Source organism: Ambystoma mexicanum, chromosome 2p (assembly GCF_040938575.1).
Source record: "Ambystoma mexicanum isolate Mex_15411 chromosome 2p, UKY_AmexF1_1, whole genome shotgun sequence".
In the NCBI taxonomy this organism is placed as follows: Eukaryota; Metazoa; Chordata; class Amphibia; order Caudata; family Ambystomatidae; genus Ambystoma; species Ambystoma mexicanum.
In genome coordinates, this window is record NC_090923.1 from 1,441,749,991 (window position 1) to 1,441,764,621 (window position 14,631).

A 14,631-nucleotide genomic window follows, 5' to 3' on the forward strand; every position below is an offset into this window, starting at 1 on the left:
CCGATGATGCTTAAGATGACCCCTTATGTAAAGTGGGACAGAAGGGGCGCCCTGAATAATTTTTCAATTCTGGGGTTGACTGCCCGGGAGAGATTAGGGGTGAGGAGGGAGGGGTCAATTCTGCATTGGATAGACCTCAGAATTGGTATGGCTTGGGCAATGGACTTCTTGTCCCCCATGATTTCCTCTGCAAAGTCCCTCTCTTCTTGAGCCCCTTGAGTGACTATGTAAAAGTGCTCTGCAGCTTTAGCTAAAACCTCATTCAGTAGTGGCTGATTATCCACAGGTGAGTCATTGACCGGTGGATCTTTGGGGATAGGTGAGTCTAGACTATAGGCCTCTGCCTCATCTTCCTCCTCCTCATCCTGGTCCTCATCGTCTCTGTAATAATCGACCCCTGCTTGGTCGTCCAGTATTTGTATATATGGATCTTCAGCATACTGATGGTAAGGTTGAATAGAGACTGGGTCTGAAATCAGAGCCTGAGCTGACGTCTCATTCCAAGGTCTCTTACTAGGAGGCTGAGGGTCTTTGGATCCTAAAGGAGTAGAGGTGTCAGGGGTATTCTGATAGCTCAGAAAATAGTCTGGGTTTTTCTCATAGAAATTAGCCATAAAAGACATTCTTCTCATCACCCTGTCGATGTCATCAGAGCTCCATTCCTTGGAACTGGTAATGAACACCTCTTGCTGATATTCTTCTTCTATTCCCATCTCCTGTGGAGTGGGAGGGACAACGTTGGGCATAGTGACAGGGTCAGGGGTCTTAGATTTAACTTTATACGAAGATTTATGTTTGTCCTTCTGGACCTGGGGTCCAGATGTTTTGTCTGATGACTTCTTCTGCTGTTTCTCCCCTTTACCCTGGGTAGAGGCATTTTTCCCTGAGTTTTTGGCCTTCTCTGAATCTTTCGACGCCTGGCGCCGAGATTCAGGGGTGGTTTGGCTAGGTTCTGTAGCTTTAGAGGGTGTGCGTCGAGACTCGGAGGAAGACGTGGAAAGGACTGCCGGAGCCGACTTTAAGCGTGCTGCTTGGGGGTAGAGGTCGGATTTGTCTTCTGATGACCATACCTCCGTAACTTTAGGGAGCGAGGAACCTTTGGCGATCTTGACCTGGAACGGCCAGAGGACACCGATTCTGTGGACCGCTCTCTTTGTGCCTCTTTCTTCCGATGACTCAACACGCGTGTGGAGTCTCGGCTGGCGTTAGTGTGTTTAGGTGCAGTAGTGCGGGTAGCGCTCATGTCGCCAGGTGTAGTCCCCATAACTGCCCCGCCAGACAATCCTCTGAGGCCGGGGACTCGCGCTTGGGTGTCTATCGACGCCCCTGTGCCTTCGCCGTCCGAAACAGCAGCGTTGCTGCCATCAATGAAGGAACCCACCGCCTCCATGGCCTCGAGCTGCCCGGCGTAATGGGCCCAACGTTTAGTGGAGCAGTCCTTTAGTGTCTTAGCTTTAAAGAGCTTACACGCTCTGCAATTAGCTTCGGGGGATCCCTAGGCAGACAGAGATTAAAGGTGTTATGCTTATTTACCCAAGGAAACTTACGGTTGCACTTGGGGCAGAATTTAAATGGAGTACTCTCCATATGTTACTTTATGGCAGCGGGCGAGTATATGTAGGAAATAAACGAGTGTGAATATGTCCACCCCACACTCTCCCTACTTGCAGGGCCGAGGCCAGAGGCCTTCCGAGGTTCGGGCTGAGGCCAGAGGCCTTCCGAGGCCCAAAGTCCGTTGTGCAGTCTCGACGGCTGTTTGTTCTTCAGACCGGCGTCGATCTTCAGAATCTCGACGTGGGATTTAAAGAACGGGGAATTTTAGATGAATTATGACAAAATGGCTGAAAGCCAGGAAACTCCACAACTATGCTTCCTACAAGTATGGCAGAAAAAAACAATCTGAGGGCCCTATACGCGTAAGGGATCATGGGAACAGTGGACGTCACACTAGGGATAGTATTACTGGCACACCCTAGGTCGACGTCCATTTTTTGAGTTTCGAAAAACAAACTGTAGTACTCTGCAGCTTCCACTAGATGTCAGCCTATGCACAGCATGTGATCTAAGCAGATTATACAAACAAAAGAAATATATATATATATATATATATATATATATATGATACATTACTCACCGTAATCGTATTTCTGACGCTTGTATCTACATGCTGTACATGCTGTGCATAGGCCGACATCTAGTGGAAGCTGTGGAGTATTACAGTTTGTTTTTCAAAACTCGAAAATGGGCGTCGACACAGGGCGTGCCAGTAATACTATCCCTAGTGTGACGTCCACTGTACCCAAGATCCCTCACGCATCCAGGATCCTCAGATTGTATTTTTTCTGAAATGAGGTAGCATGAGGAGTAGCGTGAGTACAGATAATCCAAGCAGATAGACAGAAGGTAAGACTACAAGCATCCATGCGCCTTCTCTCAGAGGGGAGGAAGGGTGGGTCGCATGTGAATCTAAGCAGATACAAGCATCAGAAATACGATTACGGTGAGTAATGTATCCCTTCTGAGGCTTGTGGAATCTTCTTAGATCACATGCTGTGCATAGATTAGCGAGCAGTACCAGAAGAAGGAGGTGGGATGTGAGAAGGGTCATGAGCAAATAAGTGTCTTAGAACCGCTTGTCCCACTTGTGTATCTGCCTTGGAATGGGTGTCAATGCAGTAATGCTGAGTAAAAGTGTGAATAGAGCTCCAAGTAGCTGCTTTGCAAATGGTGTCAAGGGGTACATTTGCAATGAAAGCCAGAGTGGCCCCAATGCCTCTAGTAGAGTGGGCCCTTGGCATAAAAGGCAGAGTCTTTTCAGAGAGTGAGTAACACAGCTGGATACAGTTAATAATATACTTCGAGATGGCACCTTTAGAGACGCGATCCCCCTCTCTGCCTGTAGCTATGGAGACAAACAGTTGATCTGTTTTCCTAAGCGGTCTGGTTTTATTTACATAGTAGAGGACCGCCCTACGCACATCTAGGGTGTGTAGTTTCACCTCAGTCGAGCTTTGCGGGTTCTGGAAGAAAGCCGGAAGCTCGATGGACTGGTTTACATGGAATTTTGATATAAATTTAGGCGAGAACCTAGGGTGTGTGCGTAAAACCAGTTTATCTTTATGGATAGTAAAGAAGGGATCCTGCACTGACAGAGCCTGAATTTCACTGACCCTTCTTATAGAAGTAATAGCTACTAAGAAGGCCGTTTTATAAGTCAGGTGTTTGAGACTGCTTTTATGCATGGGTTCGAAAGGGGGGCCATGAGCTTGGGTAGCACCACATTAAGGTCCCACCCTGGTGGTGGGTTTGAAAAAGGAGAGTGAAGTCTCTTTACTCCTTCCATGAAGGCTTTAACTGCTGGTACTTTCCACCACGAAACCTTGCTATGGGAAGTGGTGTAAGCCGAGAGGGCTGCCAGGTTTACTTTCAGTGAGTTAAAAACCAATCCTGCATCTAGCAGGTGGAGCATGTATGTAACAATAGTGGAAGGAGTGCAATCAACTGGGTTGATTTGTCTACTCTGGCACCAGATAACGAACCTCTTCCACTTGTCAAAGTAACAGTCCCTTGTGTTTGGTTTCCTAGATTTCTTTAGGATGTCCATACACCTCTGTGGTAAATTGAGGTGTCCAAACTCTGACCTCAGGAGCCATGCTGCCAGGTTCATTGAGTTGGGTTGCTGGTGCACTGTTTGACCTTGGTGCTGGGACAGTAGGTTGTACCAGGCTGGAAGTTTGGTGGGCTCGCACACAGCCCTCCTGCATAGGTGTGGGAACCACGGTTGTCTTGCCCACATGGGAGCAACTAGGACGAGTGTCATCGACTCCTTGTTCATCTTGTTCACCACCTTCCTGATGAGGAGTTGGTGGAAAAGCGTACGCAAACATCCCTGACCAGTTCATCCACAGGGCGTTCCCCTGGGAGTCTGGTTGGGGGAACCTGGATGCAAATCCTGGGCATTGTCTGTTTTCGCTTGTGGCGAATAAGTCTATAGTGGGGAAACCCCACTGAGAGAAGAGATCTTCTACTACCTCTCTGTGAAGAACCCATTCGTGTTCCTCTGGGAGGGAGTCTCTGCTCAGAGCATCCGCTAGGGAATTGAGCTCCCCTGGAACATGTTGTGATGACAGGAAGATGTTCCGTCTGAGTGCCCATATCCAGATTTTCTGGGCAAGCTTGGACAGATTTGGCGAGCGAGTCCCTCCTTGCTTGTTCAGGTAGAACATGGCTGTAGTGCTGTCCGTCCGGATTTGCACTGACAGGTTTAGTAGGTGGGGCTCGAACGCCTGAAGCGCTCTGAATACTGCCAGAAGCTCTAGCAGGTTGATGTGGTTCTTGGCCACTGAGTGAGACCAGAGACCCTGAGCTGTGTGGTGGAGATGGTGAGCTCCCCACCCCGTCAGACATGTATCTGTAGTGACTACTGCCTGTACTTCGGGATCGTAAAAGGGTTTCCCCTGTGCAAGATTCTCTCTTGTCCACCAGTGAAGGCTTTTTACCAGTGTTGGCGAAACGACCACTAGATCGTCCCACTGACCACTTGCCTGAGACTACTGTTTCGCCAACCATTCTTGCATGGGACGCATGCGCAGGCGCGCGTGGGGGAAAAGGTAAATGCATGACGCCATCATGCCCAGTAAACGCATTGCTTTGCGTACCGTTATTTGTTGACCGGGCTGATAATGCGGAATTTGCAGTAGTATATTCCGAATTCTTTCTTCTGAAGGAAAGGTCAACCCCTCCTGGGTAACCAGGATTGCTCCTAGGAATTGTTTTGAGGTGCTTGGCACTAGGCTTGACTTCTTCTCATTGATTGAGAAGCCTAACTCGTGGAGGAGGTTGATAGTCCTTTGAATGTTTGTCCTGCAAATTCCTGGGGTTTCCCCCGTTATGAGCCAGTCGTCCAGATAAGGGTACACTGGGATTGCCTCCCTGCGTAGGTGTGCAGCCGCCACCGCCAGTACCTTGGTGAATACCCTTGGTGCTGAAGCTATCCCAAAGGGCAGTACCTTGAATTGGGAGTGCCGACTGTCCACCTTGAAGCGCAAGTACTTTCTGTGCGCTGGGAACATGGAAATATGAAAATAAGCATCTTTCATATACAAGGTTGCCATGTAATCCCCTTTTTTAGGAGGGGGATTACCTCTTGTAGTGTGGTCATACGAAATTTTTGGGGCTTGACATACTTGTTGGCAGGCCGTAAATCCAATACTGGGCGCATTGTCAAGTCTTACTTTGGCACAAGGAAGTAAGTTGAATAAATACCCTTGTTTACCTGGTGTCCCGGGACGAGTTCTATCGCGTCCTTTTGTAGAAGAATGGCGATCTCCTCGAGGAGAATCTTCTGATGTTCTAAGGAGTGTTCTCTTTGTCGTGGAGGATGGTTCCGGGGACGTTGCAGTAGCTCTATACAATATCCCGTGGATACTGTTGACAGCACCCATCTGTCTGATGTGATCCCTTCCCAAGCCTGGGTGAAGTTTGAAATGCGTCCCCCTACTGGGGTTGTGTGAGAAGGGACCCTGAACTGAGCGTCACTGCTTTGGTGGAGGTGTGCCGCCTCCCTACCTGGGGCTGCCTCTGCCTTTACCACGACCTCTCCTATTACCTCTGCCGTAACCCTGGGTAGACTGTTGGTTGTTGTTCCACTGTGTACCCTGCCCATGGGAATAGTTAGATCCTCTCTGGGAATTTTGGCCGCGTGGGCGACGAAAATTACTATTCCCTCTCTGGTTAGAGGGTTTATTGGTTAACTGACCAAGGGATTTGAGTGTCTCGTATTCGTCCTTGGCATTTTTCAGTGCGTCTTTGACCGCCTTACCAAACAACAGATCGGCTTCCAACGGTTTGTCTAACAATGATGCCTGTGTTTCTGCCTTAAAACCAGACTGCCGTAACCACGCACGTCTCTTGATAACAGTACCTTCTGCTATCAATCTGCCTGCGTTGTCCGCGGCGTCGAAGGTTGCTTTCAAAATGCAACCAGACACGGCTCTACCCTCTGCGGAAATCCGAGCTAATTGGCCCTTTAACGGTTCAGGAGCAGAGGCTATGAGAGCCGCGTCTTCTTCCCACTGATGGCAGTTGTAGCTGGCCAACAGGGTGGTGGAGTTAGCAATCCTTGCTTGATAGGCGGACGTTGAGGCTACCTTCCTGCCGAAACCGTATAGTTTTTTGCTCTCCTTGTCGGGAGGAGCTTCTGACGAAGACAAGGGTGTCCCAGCCCTCTTACGAGTGTTGGTGACAACTAGGGAGTCTGGCTTCAGATGTCCTCTTATATAGAGAGGGTCAGACTGAGCTGCCCTGAAAAGTTTTTCAACCCTGGGATTGACTGCTCTGGTGAGGTTTGGGTTCACCAGGGACGGATCTATTCTCCGCTGAATGGATTTAAGGATAGGGATGGTCTGGGCAACAGGCCTCCTTTCTCCCACTAACTCTTCTGCGAAGTCCCTTTCCTCCTGTACACCGTGGGTGTCAATGTGGAAATGTTCTGCTGCGCGAGCGAGAACCTCATTTAGGAGGGGTTGGTTATCGACCGGGGAGTCGGTAACCGAGGCTTCTTTCTCTACCGGGGAATCTACTCTGTATGTTTCCGGGTCATCCTCTTCTTCCTCCTGGTCCTCATCATCCCCATAGTAGGCCGTCCCGGTTAGCTCTTCTATCAACCCAAAATCTTGGTCTTCACAAAGGGAAGCCTCTCCTTGATACAGTGAGTATGGTCTTGCGTAAGGTTGTACCTCGAAGGGTTCGGACCTCATTGGAGTTTCAAACCGGGCCTTCTTACTCGGGAGGATAGGATCAGTAGAGCCTGAGGGTGAGGCCCCTTGTGGATCATACAAGAGGAAATGTTCTGGATTTTTATCATAAAAATCAGCCAAAGAAGACATTCTTGACATGACCCTATCTATGTCTTCACTGGACCATTTTTTGGAACTGGGAATGGCTCTCTCAGCAAGTCTATGGGATTTATCTTGAGTAGCTTTGCTGGTTGTGGACCTATCAGCAGACCTGGGCTCTGTCTGTTTAGGGGGGGTGGAGCCTAGGGAGCGAGGCACTCTTGGCAAGAGTGGATGATTGCCTGGAGTCATGCGGCGATCTTGATCGAGAGCGCCCAGAGGACACCGAATCAGACCGTTCTGTCTGTGCCTCTTTCCGAGAACTCGACGTCGTCGAGTCTCGGTTGGACTTAGTGTGTTTAGTTTGTGTAGTATGTGAAGCGCTTGTGTCGCCGGGGGTCTTCCCCATAGCCGCCCTGCCGGACGACCTTCCGAGGTCGGGGACCTGCGCTCGGCTGTCTTTCGACGCCGTAATGACCTCGCTGTCCGAAAGTACGGCGTCGCTGCAATCGCTGAAGGCGCCCTCCGCTGCCATGGCCGCCTGCCTGGCGTGGTGGGCCCAACGCTTCGTCGAACGGTCCTCAAGTGTCTGAGGTTTAAACCTACTACACGCTCTGCAGTTCGCTTCGGGGTGGTCCCTCGGCAAGCAGAGATTGCAAGTGGCGTGTCTGTCGACCCAAGGGTATTTGCGATTGCAGTTGGGGCAGAATTGAAAAGGGGTACCCTCCATACGCACCTTGAGGCAGCGGGCTGTTAAGTGTAGGAAATGTATAAGGTGTACCTATATACCAAGAGTGTAGAGTATGTACCACCCCCCACTCTCCCTACTTGCAGGGCCGAGGCCAGCGGCCTACCAGGCCCGGGCCGAGGCCAGCGGCCTTCCGAGGCCCAAATCCGTCGTGCAGCAGCCGACGGTCGATTTCTTCTCCAGCCGGCGTCGAGTGTCGAAGTTCGACGTTGGGGTGGGAAAGGATGTCAATAGATTATTATTTTAAATTCTAGCAAAAGTATGGCTAAGGCCAGGGGACTCCGCAAAATGCTTCCGACCAGTATGGCTGAAAAAAACAATCTGAGGATCCTAGACGCGTGAGGGATCTTGGGTACAGTGGACGTCACACTAGGGATAGTATTACTGGCACGCCATGTGTCGACGCCCATTTTTGAGTTTCGAAAAACAAACTGTAATACTCCGCAGCTTCCACTAGATGTCGGCCTATGCACAGCATGTGATCTAAGCAGATTCCACAAGCCTCAGAAATATATGACAATGCATTACTTACGTAAAAGCATTTCTGATGGTTGTATCTGCTTAGATTCACATGCTGTGCATAGGTCCGACATCCAGTGGTCACTGCGGAGTATTGCATTTTGTTTTTCGTAGTCGAAAAGGGACGTCGACAAGGCGTGTCTGAAATACTATCCCTATAGTGACGTGCGTTGTACCCACAATCCCTCACGCGTCGAGGTCCCTCTGTTTGTATTTTTCTGCCCTGAGTTAGCCTTCTAGACGTGAGTGAGTACAGAAAAGAGAGATATAAAAGGAAGTCTATGTTCCTTCCATCCGAGCGGGGAGGAAGGGTGGGCGCATGTGAATCTAAGCAGATACAACCATCAGAAATGCTTTTACGGTAAGTAATGCATTGTCTTCTGATGTTTGTTAATCTGCTTAGAATAACATGCTGTGCATAGACTAGCGAGCAATACCCGGAGTTGGCGGTGAGTTATGAGAAGGAACAGTAGAGAAAAGATGTCTTAATACTGCCTGTCCCACCTGGGAGTCAGATCTCGAGTGTGCATCTAGACAGTAGTGTTTTGTAAAGGTGTGCACAGAACTCCAGGTAGCCGCTTTGCAGATGGACTCAAGGGGAACATTTGCAATGAATGCTATGGACGCCCCCGTGCCTCGAGTAGAGTGTGCTCTTGGCTTAAAGGGCAGTTCTCTCTTAGCAAGAGTATAGCAGAGAGTGATGCATTGAACAATCCATCTAGAAATAGTGGACTTTGAAACTGCATCCTCTTCTCTTCCTGCTGCCACCGAGACGAAGAACTGATTAGTCTTCCTCAGTGGTCTGGTTCTTTCCATGTAGAACATGACCGCTCTGCGCACATCTAGTGTGTGCAGAGTTTTTTCTCCCAAGTTGGAAGGATTTTGAAAGAACGTTGGCAGTTCTATAGACTGGTTTACGTGGAATTTCGAGATGAATTTCGGAGCAAACCTTGGGTGCGTGCGTAGAACCACCTTATCTCTGTGAACTGTAACAAAGGGGTCTAGAACAGAAAGAGCCTGTAGTTCACTTACTCTCCTGATGGAGGGGATAGCTATTAAAAAAGCAGTCTTAAGAGTGAGGTCTTTAAGAGATGCTTTGTGCATGGGTTCGAATGGTGAGCCCATGAATCTGGTAAGTACCACGTTAAGGTCCCATCCGGGAGCTGGGTCAGCTATCGGGGGGTGTATTCTCTTTACTCCCTCCATGAAGGCCTTTATAACAGGGATCTTCCACCACGACACCTTGAGTTGGGAAGTGGTGTATGCAGAAAGTGCCGCTAGGTGGACTTTAATGGAACTGAACACTAGACCTGAATCCAATAAGTGGGTCAGGTATAGAACAATATGTGTGGGAGAGCAGTCAATTGGGTTGATGCTTTTTCCTCTGCACCAGATGACAAATCTCTTCCACTTGCTAGAATAGCAGTGGCGAGTGTTAGGTTTTCTGGCTTCCCTGAGGATGTCCATGCATCTCTGCGGGAGCTGTAGATGTCCGAATTCTATGATCTCAGGAGCCAAGCTGCTAAGTTCATGTTCTGGGGGCATGGATGCAGAGTCCTGCCCTTGTCTTGTGACAGCATGTTGTACGGGCAGGGGAGTTTCACTGGAGGAGATAGAGACATCTCCATCAAGTGAGCGAACCAAGGCTGTCGGGCCCACATTGGGGCCACCAGTATCATGGTCACTTGTTCCTGGTGCATCTTGTGCACCACCTTGTTGAGAAGGGGAGTCGGGGGAAAAGCGTAAACAAATTTCCCTGACCATTGCATCGACAGACCGTTCCCCTTGGATTGGTTCTGGGGGTACCTGGAGGCGTAACTTAGGCATTGTGAGTTCTCCAGGGTTGCGAATAGGTCTATTTCTGGGAATCCCCATTGTGTGAAGACGTCGAAGACGATGTCTTCGTGCAGTCGCCATTCGTACTCTTCGGGCAGGGGGAAATCTCTGCTGAGTTTGTCTGCCAGCAGATTGAGTTCCCCTGGTACATGTTGTGACAGTAGGAACATGTTTTGTTTGAGAGCCCACTTCCATATATTTTGGGCCAGTTTGGACAGTCCTGGAGAGTGGGTGCCCCCCTGCTTGTTGAGGTAGTACATGGCTGTGGTGCTGTCTGTAAGGACCAACACAGTGTTGCCTTGTAGGTGTTCCTGGAAGGCTTTTAGCGCCTTGAACACAGCTAGTAGCTCCAGTAGATTTATGTGTTTGGATGCTACGTTCGGAGTCCACACTCCGTGAGCAGTCTGATGGGATAGGTGAGCCCCCCATCCTGTGAGGGATGCGTCTGTGGTTAGAGTGGCTTCCGCCGCGGGTGTGGCAAAGGGTTTCCCTCTTTCCAGGTTTTCCTTTGTCCACCACCGTAGCGAGAGAACCAAGGCCTGCGAGACCACCACTAGATCGTCCCATAGTCGGCTGGCCTGACACCACTGGCTGTTGAGCCACTCTTGCATAGGGCGCATGTGCAGGCGCGCGTGAGGTACCAAATAAATACACGACGCCATCATGCCTAGCAAGTGCATTGCTTTGCGTACCGTCACCTCTCGACCGGTCACATATTGAGGGATCTGAAACAGCATGTTTTGGACCCTCTCGTTGGAGGGGAAGACGAGGCCGTCCTTTGTTTGAATTAGAGCCCCTAGGAATTGTTTGATTTGGCTGGGGTCTAGGCTGGACTTCTTTTCGTTGATGGAGAAGCCCAACTGGAACAAACATCAGAAATATATACACACACACACACACACACACACATCTCCTAGTGCCCTCCTTTATTTCAACATCCTTGCTCTCCTTCTGGGCAACCCCTCCCCCAACTCACAACTGGCTCCTGCCTCAGGATACCATGGCCCCCACCTTTCCTGCTACATTCATTTACAATTATACCAAAAGACCTCCTTGTCCTCCTCTGACCCTCCTTACTTGTGTCTGTTTGATACTGAGAGTTCGGAGCTGGGGTACTTGCTGGGGCAGAATGGATAGTGTCTTCTCTGTTATTCCCGTCTGGTTAAGACTCAGCTGCGTGAGACAGGGAGGAGCCGATTCCAGGTAATCAATCATGCCTGAGTCGCTGACTTTGGTCTGATCCAGAAATAGGTGGGAGACATGTTCCAGCCCTAGGAAAGGAAGAGAGAAAGCAATTATGTGATGCAAAAGATACTATACATTCAGGTGATTGAATCCTACCAAAGTCAACAGACGAGTCCACTGGTCGAGAGTCCAGAGATATTGTGTGAATTAAAAAGGATCAAATGTGGTTGTGATGAAAATAAATGCACGCCCTATAGCAGAAGTTGATGAGCTCAGTCGAAGGCTGCTAATTTCGTGGGCACAATCAACCTAACCACTGGGTATCGTCATACCATAATGATAGAAAGTGTCAGAGCACATGTACATTTATAAATCTTCCAGTTCTGTATGATGTTATTTATTTCCCATTTCTGGGGTAGTGGATGAGTTCAAACTGTCAGGAATCGACACTGTTACAAACTGCAAGACTGAATGAATGTTTTCATATCAGCAAACTTGAATTAACACTTAGACCAAGTTCAAAGACCACCCCCCCCAAGAAGACCTTGCAGACTACTGCAATATAAGTCGATTGGTGAGAGGAGCTTCATTCCTGAATCAATTAATACGCTTTGATGTACAGTACCCAACAGCACATATGCTGCTGCAGCACTAATGCTTACACACAATGCAGCTCTTCCAGTGCACATAAATCCTGACAGGCAGACAGTTTCTGTCACCCAAATCACAGCAGACAAATAGTATGTATAAAGGAAATCGAACTGTTTTATTCAGCGTTAGCCATAACACCAGTCACATAAAACAATTACACACATACAAACAGTTTACAGTTGTACAATTATAGTTCATCATGGATTCAGATAAAATTGAATGAGAAAAAATGAGCTAAAAAACTCTTTGGAGACATTTCACAGGAAGATTTATAAGGCAGGCAAGTTCCCTATGCAGGGATAAGCCTTCTACTCTTAGGCCAGTTACACAATGTCCTCCCTTCATACAGGTGTTTCACTAAATAGTCTTCATCCTGTTGTTGGGAACATTACACGACTACTGTATTCGCCACATACAGGGCCTTCGTAAAAGCCACAGCCCAGAACAGCACTGCTTGACTCATGTTCAGCCACGAACCTTCAACCACATCATGCCTGCCTTGTAGGCCCTTGTGTGGATAGAGATCATAGAGGTCACAACTGAAACCTTTATGCATAGTCCACATGGTTCTACAAAACTGCATCGTGGGCTACCTCATCATGGTCTTGCAGCATCACATGCCAACAAGGCACCTAAGATCAGACTCCCACAACAGGCTTGCTACCCTCGAGGCTAAATACAAAAGATGTGGGGCTGATCCATTCATGACCATGTCAAAGGGCTGTTAGACACTCTCCAATAAACGTACTGATGGTTTGGATACAACATCAACCTCACCACCAACTAACCGAAATTACAAATCTTCCTGAAATGCGCAAGAAATCTTTCCCATTAAAACATGAGCTATTTAATGAAATATTTCTTGGGCGATGGCAACGTAATTTTAGTCTCAAATTCAAATAATTAACTTAATGGGTGGTTTCCGCACCCCCATAGCACAGCTTTTCCATAAATTTCCCACAACACAATGAGCACTTCCCAAGAAGGACACCTCAAGTCCCAAGGTCACCACATCAGAGTCCGGAGACTAATCCGTCCGCTTACACATCGGTCGGAACCTCTCTCTACTGGACTTTCCTCATTGTTGTTACAGTGCTTAGATGCAGGAGGAATCGGGCATGCTATATACAAGCGTGCAATTCAACTTATGAAATTATTATTTTATGCACCTAGCACCAAAGTGCAAACAGCTCAATGTTGAATCACTCTGGCACTTAGTACAGCAGATTTGGTCAAGAATCTTGAACTACTTTACAAAATTACCCAACTCCCAAAAGGACAGAGTTGAAAGCAACAGCTACTTTCAAACCATGGAGATAGGATGTTCCTGTGACCCAGTGAAACCAGGGGAAATAAATACCAAATAATAGAAATAGGATGTCACGTGTGATAAATGTTTAATTTACAATTGTGTAATTATTTCTTTAGTAGATGCCTCCGCTCATCTCTGCTTGAGTTTACGTGATCTAAAGGATTTGGCCTTTTCCAATCACGGTCAACTTTGCAGCTGACATACCGAAACACATGCATATGATTAAAGTCTGAAAGAAACACTTTTGTCCTCAAAAATTGGCCACACAGGCATGTGCAATAGGCCCCAAACTAAATTACTAATGAGCAAGTCTTATGAGGTCACTCCACCTGTGACATCTTTTATATTTCTGGCATGTTGCTGAATTCTGGGGAGAAGCTATTTTGGTCCTGGAGCTGCAATTGCAGTCCATTGGTGATTTCAATCAAAATAGTCACTTCCAAAAAACTGTCTATGCTGTTTCTGGTGCCAGGCATTACGTTGGGGGCAGAGGGCTGTTAAAGAAGTTTAATACAGATGCCACGTGATTAGAGAATAAAAGTGGGTCCGCACAACAAGCAGAAAATAGCATCTGTTACTGCCCACAGCAAATATAGATTCCAAGGCTTACTGACTGCTAAAAGGACATGCATACACAAAGCCAACAGGTTTTGGTTCTCATGTGTCAAGCACAACTTCAAACGCCCGATAATGCCGGTATCCGTTTGGCATTGCCACCAGCTGAGAAGATTTAACCCCACATGCACAGCTGTTGTCATCATATGTCACTGTGCAGCTTAAAAGGCCCTTAAAATGTGCTATAGAAAACTTGTAAATGGATAAATACATGCGTGGTCATGCATGAAATCCTTTGATTAAGCTGCGAATGATGCAAAATCCCTTTTCAGTTAAACTGTTTCATTTTTGCTTGACAATATCTTGACTACAACTCACTTTTTAAATCTGCTTTTAGATCCTGTTTTGATAAATCAATATATTTTACCCCACTTAGCTAGGATAAGAAACAAACCGCCTTCTAGTACCCCAACTTGCTAACTAAATTGCCTGTGTGTGAGTTTCAACATTCGTCCATGTTTACAATGTCACAAGGCAGCAGCAGGTTATCGCTATATAAAACAAAAAATGATAGACAAATTAAAGGGCAAGAGGGCAGAGAATGGAGCTAAAGCGTTGGTTCTCAGGGCATGGAGAAGGAGGGTACGAGGGAAGTGCAAAAAAGAAAAATTCAACACTTAAACTTCCATCACAGTGGTGGAGGAGATGCAAATGGATCTGATAGAAGCCATTTTTAAAAAACTCAAATCCGTTGCTGACATATAGGTATTGATTTAACAACCAAGTAACCTATGCAAACGCTAGAGCACTTGAAATTAGTTTTGGATTTCTTCAAATTACGTTTATATTTCTTCAAAAACACTTCATATACTTGGGATTACTTTTGGATAGCTTTGGAGACTACTTATTTTAGATAACTTTTGTCACTGCATCAACTTGCTGCATTCGTCATTTTGGAACAGCATGCCATGCAGTGCAAGGACAAAATC

At 47.5% G+C, this 14,631-nt stretch overlaps 1 protein-coding gene across 7 annotated transcripts in view; it reads right to left on the reverse strand.

The window, feature by feature from the left end:
• LOC138567600 (uncharacterized) overlaps positions 1-14,631 on the reverse strand; it is a 1,191,853-nt gene that overhangs the window by 263,248 nt on the left and 913,974 nt on the right. For all 7 annotated transcript variants that reach the window (XM_069645994.1, XM_069645989.1, XM_069645987.1 and 4 more), the window contains one exon: positions 11,017-11,210. In XM_069645994.1, the coding sequence (XP_069502095.1) occupies positions 11,017-11,210 (194 nt within the window). The remainder of the gene's footprint in view (positions 1-11,016; positions 11,211-14,631) is intronic.